Raw genomic sequence first — 19,271 nt, forward strand, 5'->3', positions numbered from 1 at the left:
GGGGCATTGAGGACAAACAGCTTTACAACTGAGATTCAAGGTGAAAATGGGTCCTTATTTTGGAATGTGCAGGAATAACTCACAAAAAAAGGTTACACAATTACCTAAGGCACACATGTGCTACCCTCATAAAACTGAGGTATCCAATTTAAATCATTCACTTCTCAATCCAGGTAAGAACTGACTAAATAAATAATGCATCTGATGAAGAAAGCGCAGGTTGTACCTCTAAAAGCCACACTTTAAAACCAAACCAACATTCTCATTTAGCAGTATCACACCTTAGCAAGGGTACCAGAGGACCAGCCAGTATCTGGGTACAACTAACACCTTAATGAGTGGGTCACACCTGTAAACGTATACCAGTCACTATTCTACCTGAGTCGGTCTTCCTCCAACATGGCTACAAGATTGTTGCGTTCCTCCACAACTTGGAGGAGTTCGTCCAGAATTCGCTTCTCCTCTGCAGCCTGTTCCTGGGTTTTAACTATATCTGAAAATGAACGGCGTGTTTCAAGGTTATAGGGCATGCAGATTACTCACATCGGAGGCCTATGTACCCAATATTGAGAGATTTTGAGCTAGCCATCAGGAGTCAAGTCTACAACACAGTCACATGCTACTTTCTTCAGGATAAACTCAAACAGTACTGCACCAACCTACTGTACAGTGACCACATGTAGGTATACCTTAAGTCTAAACACTGTCAAGGAGTATTTGACAATTTCTTGGTCTAAACATTGTCAGTTAATCTCAGGGATAATTCTGGAGGGGGCCATGGGGCCATTGACCCCTCCATGTTCCAATAATGAATATTCTTTTTATTTCACATAGAATGGCCTCTCTTAACTTTGATATTGACTAAAATTGCTGAAAATGGCCCAATGCTCTGAAATTCCAGGACTTTTCCCTGAATCTGAGGCCTTATTGTAGAGCTCTTAGTAACAGGATTTTACATTGTCAGGAATTCAAAGATATCACTGTGTGAACTGATTATCAATCACGTTTAATTTCATCAGTCTTATCAAAAGTCGATTTTTCAATGCTTTGTTACACATTGGATTGGAATAAAAAGATGAACACTCGATTGAAAACAGATTTTTTGTTTTTATCAGACTAAAGAGGTTTTTTTTTCTAGTTTTTCTAAAATGAGTCTTCATAGAGAAACATATTTTACATGTACTAGCAGATAGGTGGTCACATACAACAGGTTGAGTATTCCAAAACCAAGATTTTTTTTTAAAAGTCATAATCTGAATATGCCTTTCACCAAAATATATATTGAAGAAATAAAAAGAAAACAATTTGTAGTGAAGTATGTTTGATAGTTTAGCCCGGACAAGGTAGCATGCTAAAAATAAACAAAAAACATTTCTAACCAGCACATAGGCAATAACTCCACAACTACAGTAATAAGACTTGAGCAGTGTGAAATGATATGGAATGAATGACAAGCATGATAATGGTTGTGATATTGTAATGAAATTTCATATACTTTATTGTTTTTAAGTTTGATAGAAGATATCTTTAATACAATGGCATGGGAACTGAAATATTTTCCCTTGAATTAGGAAGAACAACTAAAATCATAAATTTTAAAATTTATTTTAAGTGGTCAATTAATCAAGATGAAAGGTAATTCCTTGTTCAAATATAAGTAAAATGAAAAATGATTTCATTGTTAATCTGTATCCAATATATTTTCCATTTTAATATATCTTGTTCAACCAAGCAATTTCAATACATGTACAGTCATTTTAAAAGCAATGTATAACATTGCATAATCATTATTACGAATATTTTCAAAAAAACACCAACCATTTAAGACAAAGCATAGTCTAATATTGCATCATTATTATTGAAGAATATTTTTCAGAAAACAATCATCCATTTAAAAACAAAGCATAACTTATAAAATATTCGTAAATTTGTCCAAACACATCAAGTATTTCCTAAATTTTCAAATAATTTTGTGATTTGCTTGGCTGAGGATATATGTTTATCATACCAGTAATACAAAATAATTATACAATTGTGCTTTTAAAATTAATTCTATAATAACAAAACATATTCAATACATGTTTCGTAAACCAAATCCAGACCTAGCTAGCAAGACTACCACTAATGCCATGTACCAGATAGGAAATAATTGTAATTGTTTTTGCAGCTTCAAGATATCTGTGTATTAATCTGAATATGAATGAAATTTCCAAATATTCAGCTGACCCAAAATTCATCAATGTTTTGCCATGAGAAATGAAATGGTTGATACTATAAAAGTATTCTTTTCTGCTTTTTAGAATTTTGAGTGAAGATTGAATTTGGAGTCAGGTACTTAATAACAACAGGGGGATCAGAAGTCATTATCTAGAAGGATGATCTCACACAGACTTATATGGGGACAAACTTGTGATCCTTGTACAAAATCATGTGAACAACACATTTGATGAGATGTTAGATGTTAATGAAGGGAGGTAATCTACAACGAGGGGAGAAAACTTCTGACATGTTATCAGCCAATATACACCACCACACACATGGCTACAGAAGAAAACAGTGCTTGGATACCTAATATAGCAAAATCTCGAAACATCTCAGACAGGCTCCGCTCTCCACCATTGTAAAGCAAAAAGTCTGAAAAATCCCTTCAAATCATCAATACAACTTCAATCTAGTTTTGTCTGCCAGAACTTACAGTATGTCCAGGAGAAAACAATTCTTGAAAATAATCATGACTGAATTTTCTAAATCAAAGTTTATCATCTATAATGACGTCACAAATACTGTAATTGAAATGAGCGAAAAAAATAAACTTCATAAATATGGATATTTTCAGTATGTCAAAGTAATCAGAATGTCTGAAGAGAACATATATTTTAACAAAGCCCTAATTGATACAAATATACTTCATAATGTTAGGAAAACCACATATAAAGGGTTGGGACATCCAGGGTAAACATGATATGTCTCCATCACATGGAATACACTATAACTACTAGGTCCATGACACATGCAACAAACAATGAGATGACATGGTCTACATCTACACAAATCACACACTTCTGTATTGTATGCACTTCAGACTCTCTACTACATAGCTGATGGATGTATACATCTGATAAACAGCCTCAGAAGCCATAGCAAAGCCTTCAAATGCGGATACAATGTATATCATTTTCTTTTATGAGTTAAATGAAAATGAAGGAAACACAAGTTTTCACATTATATATTACACAACCTTTAAAATCCATTTAGCAATAGCTCTATATCCTGTGTTCAAGTTGCCATGGTCCAATTCCATGCACACCTGAAGAGCACTAGGTTATCCTGTGCTCAGTCCAACCCCCATACTAATAATTACTTTTACTCCCAACCCCTACAAAACCCACTCCAAAAACATAACGTCAATATGTACGTTAAATCTTTATATAAACTTATAACCAAAAACTACAATATTTTCTTCCCCTTCTTTAATGAATAAAAAAGTATTTTCTTCTGCCTTTATCATCTTAAACTTGGAACATTGAAAACCCCAACCATGTTTCTTTGACTTCACTTCCATCCTGATGATCCGAATACACTTACTGTCCATAGCCATCCTCTCTCGGAGCTTCTGTTCCAGACGACCGTGTCTGTCCTCAAGTTCCATATACTGGGCACTAAAAGTGTTAAACAGGCACTAGTAAAGTATTAACCAAGATCATTCTAGTTATCAAATTTTAGAAAGTTTCAATTTTAATTCCATTGCATATAAGAGTTGTATAACTTACAATAAGACACCGGCATTCATACAGTATCATAAATGTAATGGCTATTAAAGAGTTACATCTAAGTGAAGTAGGAGGCATTTAAAAAGTCAGGAATAAACAAGATTTCAGATTGAATTTAGATATGATCAGTGATTGGATCTGTGGACTTATTTATCGATTTTGAAATGCCCTACAATAGTTTGAAACTCTTTCAGAAGATCTTGAAAATGTTCAATGTATATATGGTATAGAGAAATAAGATTAGTGGTATGCAGTACTTACTTAACCATCAGCTCAGATTCGTATCGGACTAGTGCATTCTTCTCATACACCAGGTTGAACCACTCCTGCATCAATTCCTTCTCTTCACGCTCGGCATCTGGAAAGTAAGTTTTGTACATATATATTTATTATCATACTTCATCAAAAGCACATGTTGGTTTTGTTCCTATCCCAATATCAACAGGTTCTTTCCTAATTCAAATTAATCTTAGCTTGGTCTTTCCTTTTCAGTGGAAGCCTATGACCACCTCTATTGAGGACATGGCCACTCCCCCTGTACACTTGATCCTATATATCTCTATCTACATACCGGACTCCTCCTCTCTTATAGACTGAATCTTTAGGTACATGTGCTGCATACCCCTACAAATATAACTCCTCCCATCCATATGTGATAACTCCACCCACACACACCTTCTCTTACATATACTTTAAGTGTAACTCCTCCCCCTACAAAACTCCTCTGAAGAAATTGTCTCCTTTACAATTTGACTCCTCGCTTCCTAGTACAGCATACCTGAGGCCATACTCTATCTGTTCTCATGTTCAAACTGTAGTTTTGATCTCTAACCATCTTTCTAATAACTCTCTGCTCCTTGTGATGGAATCAAAATTAAACATCTAGACTGTAAATCAGCTACAAGTTTGGCTACTTTCAGCCTTATGAGAATGGTTTTATAAATATGGGCCGTGGCCTCTCCCCTATAAACTTCACTGCTCCTACTGCATACCTGGACCCTCCCCTCTGAGTGCTTTTTCTATAGAGACGCCCCGCTCCTCTAGCTCCCTCTGTTTGACATCCACCTCCTCCAGTTGTCTCTGTATCTCCTGGGCCATCCTCAGACGTTTCTGCTCTCGTTGCTTCTGCTGTTTTTTGGCAGCTGACTGCACACGACGGGCAATTTTAACATTCACCTCGTCTTCTGACATTGTCCTTCGGTCCTGGAACAGTGTCAACAGTGTTCATACCTTTAATCACTCGAGTATCTTAAACCCTTTCACCACTGTAGACCATAAGGACTCATCCATATCAATACATGGTAGACTCTACTAAAGTTACACAGGGGTGAAAGTGTTAAGGCAGATGTAAATGAGACACCTATAATTTATCTGTTCATAAATATCAAATTAAAGTTTTTAAGTATCCTTCATCTTGATTTGGAAGTTAAATACATGTATTATCAATGTGAACATTTATATTTCATTTCACAAACGTATTTCAGCAATTTAATCCAATTATATGTACTTTTCCACTGAAAAACAGATTTGTGATATTACATCAAACCATTGGTACATTTTTCTATTGAAGTTATTGAAGAAAGTGTAAAATCATTTAAGTCAATACCTCAAAACATAAAATGTGGCTACATTAATTGCATGTAAAGAGCTTCACCTACCCTTGATCGCCTGGACAGTGTGGTGTCAACAGATACGTGACTTTCATCAGAATCCGAAAACTCTTCCACTGAAAGTTTAACATTACAGAATGTATGTTGTGTATTACAGTATACTCCTCTAAATGTCATCTATCATTTATCAGAGGGAAATGTGATATAAAGCAAAATGTTACATTAACAAAACCTGTTTTCTGTGATTTCTGTGATAATTTTAAACTATGTAAGGTTGTTTTTTTGTGGCACCTCATTTTCACGGATTAAAGGTATTATGGTCATGGCATAAAGTATAACGATAGGACAAATTAATTTGCTATTAATTTTCACAAAAGAAATGTTACAGCAAATATTATAAAAAATGTAAACCCCTCAAAAAGGCAACTATTACAGTAGATTAAGTATCAGGTGTAAAACCACACTACATATCAATCAACCATTACCATAACATAGCAATGGTTGTTTAATGAAGACTTTTCAAGTACTGTTTTGGGGTACAACCCAGAGTTTAATTAATATTTTTTACAGAATAGGTAGATAATCCAAACACCAGATAGAAGTGACTTATCTTGGAATTTCGGGGTTAGATTTTATACATGAATAAAAGCTCTTTATAAAGGTGTCATGACATTTGTAGTTAACACTTACAGTCAGCCCTTGGGGCCACTGTCCTTCGGACAGCATGGCCTGGGCGGCGTCCTGTAGGGGTGTCCTTCTGTCCAAACATTGACCCCACTATCTTTAAATCCTGCATACCTTCACTCAGGCCCTTGTCCAAAGCATCCCCTTCAGATTTATGTGTCTTTTTCTTCTTCTTATCAGATTTAGGTGTCTTTTTCACTTTCTTTTCAGATTTTTCATCAAGAGTATCATTTGATGACGACCTTTTGTCCTTAAAATCTTTGTTTTTTTCTTTGCCGGGCCGTAACATCTGAAGGAGAGATTTGCGTTTCTTGTTTGTTGACTTGGTTTCAGTATCTGACTTATCAGTACTTTTACCATTGGTACTATTATCAAACTGTTTGGTCTTTTTATCCTTGGTAAACTTTGGCGGTAGGACGACCTCACCATTTGGTGTGGAATGCAGCACTTTTAATTTAATATGGTTATCATCACTGTCAGATAAGACCTGATCACTGGTGCTTGGGGTGGAACTGTTGCCCCGACGATACCGGTGACCTTTATGACCTGCCACAGGGGTGTACCCCATGTTGGCCAACCCTAACTCTTCATCACTTTTCAACCTTGCCTTCTCTCGAGCCTTTTCGCGTGCCTTGTCCATATCTGTTCGTTTGAGCTGTCTTATGTGGTCAATTGTTGGCACAGCTGGCGTGCTTTCTCCTTGATTGGGAGGAGTAGGCAGGATTCGTTTCCTGATGTCCCGCTGAGGGCTGGGGCGTTTCATGGCAGGAGCTGGCCTACTCTTGACAGAGGTGGCTGGTGTATAGAAATTGTCATAGTGCGGGTCTTCTTCGCTGTCATCTGCAAATGGAATGTCATCTACCATGTGCTCTCCTACACTCACACGTGGCTTATATATCTCTTCTTTCATCTTACTTTTCAGTCTTGAATCTATGCCAATTTTCTTTTTCCTGTCCCCTGCCTCCTCATTTTGACTTGAACTATCCTCATAGCTGCTAAGAGCTCGGAGCTTGGTATGATCTACCGACACTCGCATCTTTTTCTCCTTTGACTTTGGTACTCTGTCTTTATCCCCACTTGTTGATGAGGATGAAGTGTAGTTGTTCCTAGAACTGTCAGTGGAAACAGACCTGTGTTTAAACTTCATTTCTGGACTAGAGGAACTCTCCTTGCCACTAGTCGTACTGTCACCACTTGTCATAGTTGAGGTCGGAGAACCAATCTTCTTTTTCATGAACTTGCTCTGAAACCCTTGCTCAGATACCTTACTTGTGAGGTTGCTGATATCAGGGAGTTGTCTCCCCGTAGATGTGCGTCCCTCCTTTCCAGAGTCACCCCCAGATTCTGTACTGTTCTGACGCTTTGTAAGCGATTTAGTGGAGGATTTCACATTGTCATTATTATCTACAGGGGGTGGGGGAGGGAGAGGACGCCAAGCACTACCGTTACTATTGGTTTTGGTTAAATCATCATTAAACACTGCATCTGGAGACATCTCAGAAAAATTCTCATTTGCTGATGAATACTTGTCACTAATATTAGCACTTTTATCACTCGCGCTTGCATTGGGCGTTGCATAGAAACTTTTTTCTTTATCTACAATCGAACTATCCAACTCCTCCTGTTCTGCTTGAAGAGTTTCATCAAGATTATCTTGGTTTCCATTGTCTCTAGGAGTTGTACTATCACTGTAATCTTCCCCCAAAGCCTGACTAAGAGTAAGCTGATAATCTCGTAATAAATCCTCATCAGGTTTTTCTTCGTTTTCATCCTCTCCGCCATATGGTTGATTATGATCCAGCTCGGACGAAAGAGAACTCACAGATGACCGACCGGAATGGCTAGGTGTAGAGATAGTGAAACTGGAGTCGGACCCAACAGAATCACGGTACGTTGGCCGCTTTTTCTTTTTCACAACCCCTTTCCTACCCCCTCTTGTCCGTGTAATAAACCTATCGTCTACCCCAGTAAAGTCCTGCAAGTTAATCCTCTCATCTTCGGCATTCATGCCTTCCACACTGTTTAACACATCTTGTAATGTGGTACGTCCTGAGGAAGACGAGCCATTCTCACTCATCTGTTGTACACTCCTAAGCACAGCTTGTTCTGTGTCCTCTAACATACCAACCTCTACCCCTGCTACTTCCCCGTCTTCCTCTGCTGAAGAAGAGTGAACTTCCTCCTCATCAGTCTTGAGGATATCAGGAACACTTTCACCACTTGCACTAGACTTGTGATCAATGTCAACTAATAGTTTTTCCATTTCATATTTCAGAGCATCTTTATCATCCACATCCTCTCCATCCTCCTCAGAATCAAACACTTCATCACATTCCTCATCTGTCCTCTGATCATCTTCATCAGCTCTTGCCATCACTTCCTCTTGTCTTTCTTTATTTTCATCCTCGTCCAATATCTCTGTCTTAATTTGACGATCTGTGGCCTCTGTATCAGACCCAATCATATCCGCTGCGGCATGGGGCTGAGTCGTGATCACTTCCTCCGAGTCCTCAGACTTGGGGATTTTGTTGATATCCTCATTTGTTTCTCCCATACCAAACATTTTCCATGGGTCCAATCTGACTACCTCAGGAGGAGTGGTGAAGAAGTTAGCTCGCCGTGCTTTGCATTCAACATTAGAAGGGTCTGGAGGTGGAATGTTGAGTGAGAGTTTATTGTTTGGTGTTACAGCAGGTGCTTGTTCTTCTTCAGCCTCCTCCCAAACATCATCTTCCATCTCTGTATCCTCATCATCTTGATCTGTCTCAAAGTCAGAGTCTGTAACATACAGGGTCAACACTCTTTAGATAACCATTTCCAAGATGAAACAAATGGTCCATCCCCTACATTTTCCTAACCTTTGTCAAACCCAAATATTCAGTATATTTACTCTCAATCCAAATTACTGAATCAAAACCTCTTTACTTATACAGTGAGGTTTCCAACTAAACTTATCAAAATTATTCTTTTCATGTTTTACTTCATTGGTTATTTAATTCCAGAACATAAGCATTAGGAAATATTTTTTCTTATTTTCATCATCTGAATAAATAAATACATGTTAACTATATAAATATAAAATATCAATACCAAAATAAATTTGTAAGATACCATATCTATTTATTTTCTATATTAACAAGAATATACAGCAAAATTTCAAAATATTATTCTCCGAAGCTTACCGCCCTCCACCTCTGTGTCATCATCCTCATCACTATCCATGTACTTGACTTTTCCCTCATTGTTGACAGCGTCAATGAGGTTTTCATGGGACTTGCGTTTGAGGGTCTCCACCACCTCGAGAGCCTCCTCCAATGTAAGATCCTTCTTGAGGCCAAAAGTCTCCTCCATCACCTCTGTTAGCTCATCATCGTCACTGGACCTGGAGGACACAGCACACCATAAACACAGGCCTAATTTACACAGACTATACTAATTATTAGAATCTACAAACAATACAAATCTTGTTCAATGACCATTTATTAAAGACAGTTTTAATATCGCAGGAAATTTACAGATCACACAGTAATTACTGTATTTTTCCTTGACATCAAGGAGTTACACAAAAATCATAATTTCTAGGATATTTTTTTTTACAGTTTTGTACTATGATAAACTCTTAATATACAACTCGTCATACATGCCAGAAATGACAGATAATTTCACTGGAGCAGCTAATTTTCAAAAAGAACTTCATGTTTGCAGTGTATTTTCTCCACTCAAAATTTCATATTTCTATTACCCATAGTAAGGTCAAAATCCATTCATATCTTAAAGATGCATGGTTCAAATTAACTGATAGGGGAACTTTAAGCAAGTGCAAATAATTTCCTGAATATCCGTAAGATATTCATTGATCGGAAACAGGATGAAGTGGTTTGGTAAAAACACCTAGCTAGTACTTCATAATTTTACTAAAGTAATTCAAATTTATTCTTGCGCATTTCCATCTTTTTTTTACTTATGGCTTGAACAGTTTACTAAAAAGCAGTTTCATCATATATTTACTAACTATACTTCATTACAGACTTTTGATATAATTACAAATCTCATACCATGACGTAATATCAAATGAAAGAGATTCAACATTGAGAGCTAGGGTGAGTTAACAGAGGAAGTCTTACGTTGTGTAATACAGTATACTGTAGTGTCACAGTGTTGGTGGCTAATTTGTCACACACATGCTTCACATGGAGATGTACACTACTACAATAATACTAAGGATACCATGCAAAGTAACTAAGGACACATCAAATGGGAGGTTTTTCTCCCCCATCTGCACATCAGCATTTTAGACTCTTTGTACAGACGTCATGTACATACCACTCTTTATTTATTCATTTCTATGTGCACATTGAGATGATTATCCTGTTGCTTAATGTATAAAGGTGATTGTAAGCCTTTTTTGTTTACAGTTATAACTAATACTATTATCCATATGTTGTAAAGCGCTTTAGAGTAATTTTACAAATTATATAGGGTGCTATATAAATGTTGTATATTATTACTATTGTATATTATCATTATTGTATATTATTCTTAGAAATTGATAAAAAAAATATATATATATAGAAAAAAAATAAAAAAATATCCCAATTCTTTATTTACTTTCACTAGTGACATTACTTCCCTTTATCTGTCCACAGATAATATGCAATTCTATCAATAGCTATGGTGACACTGACGACACTGACTTTCGACAATTCCACCTCAAATACTATTCATTCTAGCACTCTTGATGAGCATGAAGCTTGAATGATGTGCCAGATCTTGACCTTGACTAAATGAACTTCTATTTATTCCCATGCTAGGTATTTTCATAGGTATCAAATGCCTTGTATTGCAAACTCAAAACAATTTGGTCAAAGCCAGGGAATCGAACTAGTCTATCAGTAGTGATGTCACATGCAAAAGGTGGGGGAGATATTTCTGGGAAGAGGCAATCCAAGCTCAAATCACAAACAAGAAACAGGTAACAAATCGTGAGATCTGCTAGCAAGTCTACTGGAACTGTCACATAAATGTTTAAATAGTCACCGACTTCCGACAACTTGCTAATCTTTGCTTCATCTTTGTTTATTATCATACTTTATGTATTACAGTTATATCTGACATAAGTTTTTTTCATGACTACATAAAACTTTGTAAAACATTATGGAACAATCTACAATGAAGCATGCTTGTTTGATAAAACATGCAAATTGCTTTCATTTTCAAACTATCAAATATTTATTTAAAGAATAGTACTAAATAGCCCCCCACCCTTACCTTGCCACCCTATTCCCTTTACCATATATATCACTATTAATATTACAATGAGTTCATCAGAAGCTAATATTCAACCCAATTGAAAGTTGTATTACAACATAAATATAACAGATATAACAGCAAATTAACCACCGGAATATGTCGGTTTTTTCCACATAACACATAATCATTTATCCTAAAACTAGCAACTTTAAAATCAAAGCAAACCATTCTTGTTCAATAAATTTGAATGTTTTCATACTCAAACAGCTAAACTGAAACTTGGTGCAAGCAGATTATCTTGACATTCGAGGGTTATAAGGAGAAAAAAAACAATGACTTGTTTATGTAGATTTAGGCTGGATGATCCATTTGAGTCAGAATGAGTGCCGAGTCTTTTACTCGTACGAGTTTAACTTATAACTAAGTTCTGATAATTAACCTGGAATGATAATCACAACACTGAAGACAAAACAATGCCTTTTGTTGAAAAATGTGCAGGAACAAAATGGTGTATCAGGGTCTGATTATAATTGAATCTGCAAAAGAGTTATCCTAAATTTGCAAAAGGCTTGTCATTAAGTATTAATGCAAGGTATTTTCAACTACAGACAGGATCACTTACTTCAGAAACACTTAAATACAGGTCATGAACAAAACAAACAGAGCAGTATTTCTGGGAAAGGTGAGAACTTAAAATAAACTAAAATCAGTGCTCCAGATCTGTGACACTTGAATGTAAAGAACAGTACAGTAAAACCACACTTCCTCAATTTCGGTTTATAATTACTCGAATACCCCTCATTCGCCGAACAGTTTGTTTGGTCCCAACCAAGTTTGTACATATTCTTTGTAAAGTAACCCCGGATTAGATGAACCGTTATTCCTCGAATAACGGTCGTCGACATGTCCCGAGACACAGGCTGCAGTCCAAGCTCATTGTGCTTATACAGGTGTCCACTGGACAGATAATTAGGATTAACGGCAGTATCATTAAGTAACTGTACCGTTACCCTATTGTAGCCGCATTATCATTTTGTATGCTTATTTATGTTTTCCAGACAATGTTTTGACATCGATGATTTGGCGGAAGTGTGAATTAACTGGGTGTGTAAAACCATATTTCAGCAAGGCAATATTAAGCAGAAATCACACAGCTGAATCCGACCAACTTTGAAGATATACAAATTGTAATACATCTTGATTGTTAATTTCGTTATCAATCAACATTATAATAACAAGGATTCAAGATTTTCTTCATTTTGAAATGATCGAAGAGTTACTCTCGTTTTGATATTTTTTTAAATTAACGTAGCTGAATTCAGTATGGTGGACTATGTCAAAACGACAAGTACGTTACACATGCAGCTTTTAAATTGTATTCACTTTCTTAATACCGGTGGCTATATGTTTCATTGTTTAACTATTTTAAATCTTATTAAATGCTGTCATCTTAATTTAACTTCTATCATTTACTATACGTGGTATTTGTAGTGCTCATACTGTCTGTTGTCCCACCTGATAAAAAAATGACAATGTCAGCAGAACCTCGGATTCTTCGAATACCGTGTATTCCTCAAACTATGACCTGGGCCCTACGATTTCGATTAAGTGGGGTTTTACTGTACTTTAAATAGATATTTTCTTTCCAATAAGAATTTCTAAATGACAACCCAAGTAGGTAGGTCAAAGTCATTTTATGCATCGTGAAGAACTATTTCCTGTTAGCACAACTAGACCATGACCAAGAAGTTCAAGCTAAATGTTAAGTTGTCTCCATGATATGTATTAACAGATTAAGAAAAGATATAGAAAGTCACTTATTTAACTATTTCAACATTTTTTAAAAATCCACTATTACTAATGATTTTTGTTTGTTTTCTAAACCTTTCACGACATTTCTTTTAATTACATTGATTGGTATCATCTGCAGTTAGTAAGATACTTTGTCATTTGTCTTAATGGTTTATGCAACAAACAAAACAAACATCTATCGTAACTAAGGCAAGGCAATTCTGTGCCTACCAGTCACTCAGCAATTCATACAGGTCTCTGAAATCAGAAGTCACGTCCCTGTGTTATAGAGCCAATGGAGAAAAATGAAAAAAAAAATGTCTCTGTACATGCATCTGAAACCAGCCATTTCACTATTTGAGATAATCTTCTAAAAGTGCAGTTCAAATGATATATATATATAAAGTGAAATTTAAAATCAATTAAAGAAGACGAAACTAAAATACTGAAAATGTTGATGATTTTTAAAGAAAAAAATTAAAAGTGAACTAGGACAGAAAGGAATAATAATGTAGATATGATTCCCTTTCCTGAATTTTACATACCGATAGCTGACAGGGAAAACAATGGAATACAAGAATACATTTTAGAATCTACACAGCAGAAAAGGCATCTCAATATATATTGTATATCATAGAAATTAAACTCATTATGGAAGAAAGAATAGAAGTCTGGAATTATTACTTATTGGTTGTTAGAGCTTGTTATCAGCAGAGTATTTGAAAGGTTTACTTACATCTTAAAAACATCAAGTCTGAACAAGAAAAACATTTAATTTTCAAGTTCTGGTGGTATTTTTGTCTCTAACTTTATAACAGCATATATAGGCATTTTGTTCCTAAAGCATTTTAATTTAGTTCAAAAGAAGAAATAATTGACTGTCTAAACCTGCAAAGTCACTGATCTTCAATGATCACAATAATATATACATACTCGAGGTCCGAGTCTGACATGTTTTCCTCCTCTCCATCACTGAGGATGGCCTCCGAGGACATGGAGGCACGGAGATTGTGTTCGGTGAGCTCCTCCTCAGACTCTTCTTCCTGTAAACCGTCAATGCTGTTCTCAAATTCTATCCTCTCTGGCGTTTTCTTGGCCTTAATATAGTCTGAATCTGGCATCAGGGGTGGAGACAGAGGACCTGATAAATAAACATTCACATCGTTGATTATAGAGAAACCTGACCAGGAAAACTACAAATTCAGCACTTATCGTCTGAACCTTGATTATCTTAACTTTCGACGGTTCTAACCTTGGCAGTTTCACAAATTAATTGCTTACTTTATTACTGTTAACCCTTTCACCCCTATGTAACTTTAGTAGACTCTACCATGCATTGATATGGATGAGTCCATTATGGTATACAGTGGTGAAAGGGTTAAACCAGTTATCCTTACAACAACTCATCCAAACCAATTAGTTCAAACATTAGCATGTAGAACACATTGATTCGCATTGTGCATGCACGACCAATCACAATCAGTTGTTTCCCTGCCCTCTTTAGAGATGGTCTCACCACAATGGTTCTTTCATATCTCCTGAATTGACAAACTGTTGTGCTTTTAAATGGAAGTTAAAGAGCTAAACATTTTTTTATACATTTTCTTGCAATTGACAGATTCAGCTTTTAAATAATCACAAACATGTGAACGACAAATACCTTTCATTATGTAATGTGAGAACAAACATAGAATTCAAAATATCAAACCAATCTTTTCATAGTATTCCTGTTCAACATTCTCCACATAAAATATCCACTTTTACTACAAAACAGCTACTGTATTATAAATCATTACTTCTATTGCAGTGATAAAACTAAATCTTGTTTCCATTAATTCCATTCAAAATCATGTTTCACAGATCATTTCAATGATTTACTTTTAAGTGCAGTATATGTATAAATTAAGAATGAAATCAACTCCATTTCCTCTCCAGCTTGTATGAAATACCACACCTCAAGTTTACAACTAGAACCATTTACATCTTTATTAATGAAGCAGAATGTAAATATTGTCCTCTCAAACTCCCTACCCTAACACTCGTACCATTTCCATATCCAATTACATGAATGTTGAATGTTAGTTTGGATCCACATAGCATGATCTAATCCTTTTACGACCCGAAAATTAAATATCAATCCCAACCTTAGCAATGAACTTTTATGGTTTAATGAGTCCTACCTTTAACAACTAGCCATAACTAAGTCCATCAATGGACCCTTTACAATTTCAAGCAAATTGAATTCTTTTGATTGCCATATTTAATTAATTAATTATTTCCTCAGAACAAACCTTTCACTTTCCTGTATATAAAACCTGTTGACTTACTAGGTACTTTCTTTGGTGACCCATCGGTTTTCTTACGTTGCGGTGTTGGTGAGTCACTGGTGTCAATGGTAATCTTCGGAATGTTTTCCTGTTCAACAAAATTTTCCAATTAACATTCATTGATGTTCAAATACAGCGGCAACACATGTAAATGATAGCATTGTTGGTAAAAATAAACTTCCTCTTCCTCTAGATAACACCTAATGCAAGTCCTGGAGCAAACCACATGTGAAAAAGTTAAACAACATATATTATTCAATAGTGAGTAGTATTACAAGAAAAAGGGATGCAAAATCTGTTCAATACAGCAAAATAAATCTATATATTCCATATTTAAACAATCTTAAGCACACAACTTTGAGGTTAATAATCACTGACCTTGAGACTATCGTCTTTGAGCCAAGACCTCTTCCGTCTACTCCTGACTTGTACCCTAGATTCTGGTCGTTGATGTCGGAAACAGTAGAACTTAACTGTAACACAGGAGAAACACATTTTGGAAAGGTCTACATTAACTGTAAGATAACTGGTAAAATAAACTTCCTAATCACAGAAAGAAGAATTCTTTCAATAAAATATTTACTTTTTACATTCTTACATAGCTTTATTGACATCACAATTTTTTTGAGAAAAATATATTTATTGCAATTTTATTCCAACAAAATACCATAATCAAAGTTATCAAACCAACAGTATCCACAAAACCTACCTTCCCCGGTGTGTGAGCGCTCATGGCTGTAATTACTGAGTCGGAGACCGGCAGAGCAGTAACTACACTTGAGACACTCCCGATGGAAGAAAATGCCCTCAGCACTCATTCGTTCCATCAAATACACCCGCTTCTTACAGAAGTAGCAGAACTCACTGGCCTTGGTGGCAGCCATCAACACCCCTGGCTGCTTCTGTTGGGACATAATACAATTACATAATTGACATAAAATCTCACAGGATGAAACATATCTGGAATCAGGCAGGAACAGACATGAAAATTAAACCAAAAAAATATAACTGCACAATTTAATTGATAGTAGTGTTCTATCAATGCACCTTTTCATACTAACAAACAATTATATAGGTATATCATTCCACAGAATGTACAAGTTGGCATTATTTCATTAATCACTTTTACCCCTGCTATTGCTGTATCACATTCCTAATTATAAGACAACACATATATGGCACACTGCTATTTAATTTTTCTAAGACTGATTACCTTTAACATTACTGGTAGTATATTTTCAGATACTTTGTGGATGTGTCCACTATTATTTCCCAGAATGGTTAATACCCTGTGGTTATATTAATGTGCACATTTCAGAAAATTGAGAAAGAAAATCACTGATATATATATATACTTCCAATTCAAATCTAGCAGTTCACTTCCTAATCTTCTGGTCTGAAACTATTGACATTTTCAGAAGTTCGTGCAAAGAAAATGGTCCAGTGTGTATTTATTTCTCAACATGAAGTTACCATAATGCCAAACAAAAATGTACCTGTGATCCCACCTGTGATGGTTGTAATATATGGTAGGTAGCGATCCCACCTGTGAGGGTTATAATATATGGTAGGTAGCGATCCCACCTGTGACGGTTGTAATATATGGTAGGTAGCGATCCCACCTGTGACGGTTGTAATATATGGTAGGTAGCGATCCCACCTGTGAGGGTTGTAATATATGGTAGGTAGCGATCCCACCTGTGAGGGTTGTAATATATGGTAGGTAGCGATCCCACCTGTGAGGGTTGTAATATATGGTAGGTAGCGATCCCACCTGTGATGGTTGTAGTATATGGTAGGTAGCGATCCCACCTGTGATGGTTGTAGTATATGGTAGGTAGCGATCCCACCTGTGAGGGTTTTAATATATGGTAGGTAGCGAATGACATGTTTCTGCTTTCAATTTATGAAAATAATTCCACACTAATTGGGGTTTACTACCAAGCCCCTTTTTTTCAATTCTGGCTTAACGTACCCTTTTGGTGGCTGGTGATGTTTTGACTGGCTCTTCCTGTTGACCTTTGAACTTTGACACAAGTAGCTCTGCCATTGCGCTGACCTTAACTGCTGCCAGGGACTCTTCTTTCTGTTTGAAGTTTTCACTTTTGGTCTGGACGGTCAATTTGTTGGCTATCTCATCCATCGGTAGTTTGTTATACTTGGTCAGTTGTACATCACCATTTGTCTAAATTTGTTGGCATTTATTATAAAATAATTCCATTTGATGTCTCGGATTGGTAAATATGAGACATGCGGTCTGACGATGTCATAAATTTCGATAAAGCTTCAAACAGTTCTCGTTTAATTTCTTTACAAATAAGTATTCCCTCCTTAAGTGAACATTTTGAAGAAGAAAAAACACATAGAAGAGAATTATTAATTTCAAAATTGTTGAATTAACCATTGGGTGATTTGGAGTTACAAAGCTATTTAGCTTGGTTGATATGTAACATATTAATGGGATTTACTCACCTCTTTGACCTCATTGTCCTTGAGTCTCCTCTTACTGAATGACGTTTCATGCTTGTCTCCTTCCTTTTCTTTCCTCTGTACATAAAATCACAAGTTACCTAGCGACCACCGATTTCATAAAAACATTAATCTCAGAATAAGATTTTGTTTCAGCTTATCTGATGACTGTGATTGTATTTGAGGTTGGTTTTTTAAAGTCATATCTGGAAACTACTTCTGTACATATTTACTAATATCAATGTTTCATTAACAAAACTTCACTATTTTATTGATGTAGTTTGAGAGAGAATAAAGAATATTTCCAACAGACCATTCCAAAACAAAGCTTATCGCAATATTTAAATCTATAACAAAGGTGAAAACATTGTATTCCATCACTTGTGAATGTTTTTCTCAAATTTATTACTTTCAGATTTGCAGCTATAAATCAAACACCAACCTTTTTCGACCTTGCGAATCGTGCGCTGACCCGCAGCTTCTGTAGGATGGACAGACGGTGATGGGGAGATTTATGACTCTTGTGACTATCCTCTCGGGGCGACTCAACTGTACAAAATAAACAGAAATTGTATTTTTACTTCAACAATTACACACCAAATCCATCCTTTATTTAAATTATACGATTAAAATTTAATACAAATTCTTACTTTTGAATAGAAAAACTAATTTTACTCAAAATTTCAAAATTCTCTCAATCGCTGATAGATGTGGGATACAGGTCTTAATGTTAATTTGCACAGACAGTCAATTGTGAATTCAAATACCAATACTTATACATATATTAGGCAGTGCATGCTTTTGAATTTATTATTCACTTCGTGAATTCAAACCTTGCAAATAAGCCATTTGAGAAACAATCGCAAAAGTAAGTATTTGATATAGTAATCATGTAATGTATCAAGCAGGCTTAATTGTAAAGTCTACGTTTATAAAAGTAACATCTGACACCATTGCCACTGGAGACTACATACGATAACACTTCCCAAAATGTGTCTGGTTCCTATAAAACTACAACAGTCTGATATCAACACAACGTACAGCTTGATGCTCGGTCTTTCCTGAACCTCTGGTAGAACTGAGACAGGTATGAGATCATTGCGAGTTTGTCTGTGGCAGAACATTGGGTCATCTCTTCTCCGGTCATCACAGGGGCAATTCCAAACTCCTTCTGGGCTATGTCAAACGCCAGCTGGCAGTTCTTGGTCGCCTCCTTGGAGTTCAAAGTGTTCATATCACTGTAATACGAAAAGGGATTCAAGTAAGAAACGTTATATTTTGCCTTTAAATTGAGCAGTTGATCCTGATTTCTTTGTTTCTAAAGAAATTCCCTTAATTTGTGATAATAGAAACTTCAAAGGAGTGCATTT

At 35.9% G+C, this 19,271-nt stretch overlaps 1 protein-coding gene across 8 annotated transcripts in view; it reads right to left on the reverse strand.

Moving 5' to 3' along the window:
* The window catches only part of LOC110457951 (protein-methionine sulfoxide oxidase mical3b-like), a 55,782-nt gene that overhangs the window by 6,835 nt on the left and 29,676 nt on the right, over positions 1 to 19,271 (reverse strand). For 4 of the 8 annotated variants that reach the window (XM_021509460.1, XM_021509462.1, XM_021509464.1 and 1 more), the window contains exons 11-26: positions 18,943 to 19,139; positions 18,344 to 18,450; positions 17,905 to 17,979; positions 17,408 to 17,617; positions 16,142 to 16,334; positions 15,811 to 15,905; positions 15,433 to 15,520; positions 14,039 to 14,246; positions 13,337 to 13,363; positions 9,247 to 9,446; positions 6,071 to 8,842; positions 5,429 to 5,496; positions 4,763 to 4,973; positions 4,032 to 4,128; positions 3,586 to 3,659; positions 379 to 493 (exon numbers count right to left, since the gene is read on the reverse strand). In XM_021509460.1, coding sequence (XP_021365135.1) covers positions 379 to 493; positions 3,586 to 3,659; positions 4,032 to 4,128; positions 4,763 to 4,973; positions 5,429 to 5,496; positions 6,071 to 8,842; positions 9,247 to 9,446; positions 13,337 to 13,363; positions 14,039 to 14,246; positions 15,433 to 15,520; positions 15,811 to 15,905; positions 16,142 to 16,334; positions 17,408 to 17,617; positions 17,905 to 17,979; positions 18,344 to 18,450; positions 18,943 to 19,139 — 4,737 coding nt within the window. Of the gene's footprint in view, positions 1 to 378; positions 494 to 3,585; positions 3,660 to 4,031; positions 4,129 to 4,762; positions 4,974 to 5,428; positions 5,497 to 6,070; positions 8,843 to 9,246; positions 9,447 to 13,336; positions 13,364 to 13,650; positions 13,657 to 13,841; positions 13,860 to 14,038; positions 14,247 to 15,432; positions 15,521 to 15,810; positions 15,906 to 16,141; positions 16,335 to 17,407; positions 17,618 to 17,904; positions 17,980 to 18,343; positions 18,451 to 18,942; positions 19,140 to 19,271 lie in introns of all 8 variants that reach the window. The other 4 variants (XM_021509466.1, XM_021509465.1, XM_021509467.1 and 1 more) reach the window with 4 other exon arrangements.

The sequence above is a fragment of the Mizuhopecten yessoensis genome, unplaced genomic scaffold, assembly GCF_002113885.1.
Source record: "Mizuhopecten yessoensis strain PY_sf001 unplaced genomic scaffold, ASM211388v2 scaffold9385, whole genome shotgun sequence".
Classification (NCBI taxonomy): Eukaryota; Metazoa; Mollusca; class Bivalvia; order Pectinida; family Pectinidae; genus Mizuhopecten; species Mizuhopecten yessoensis.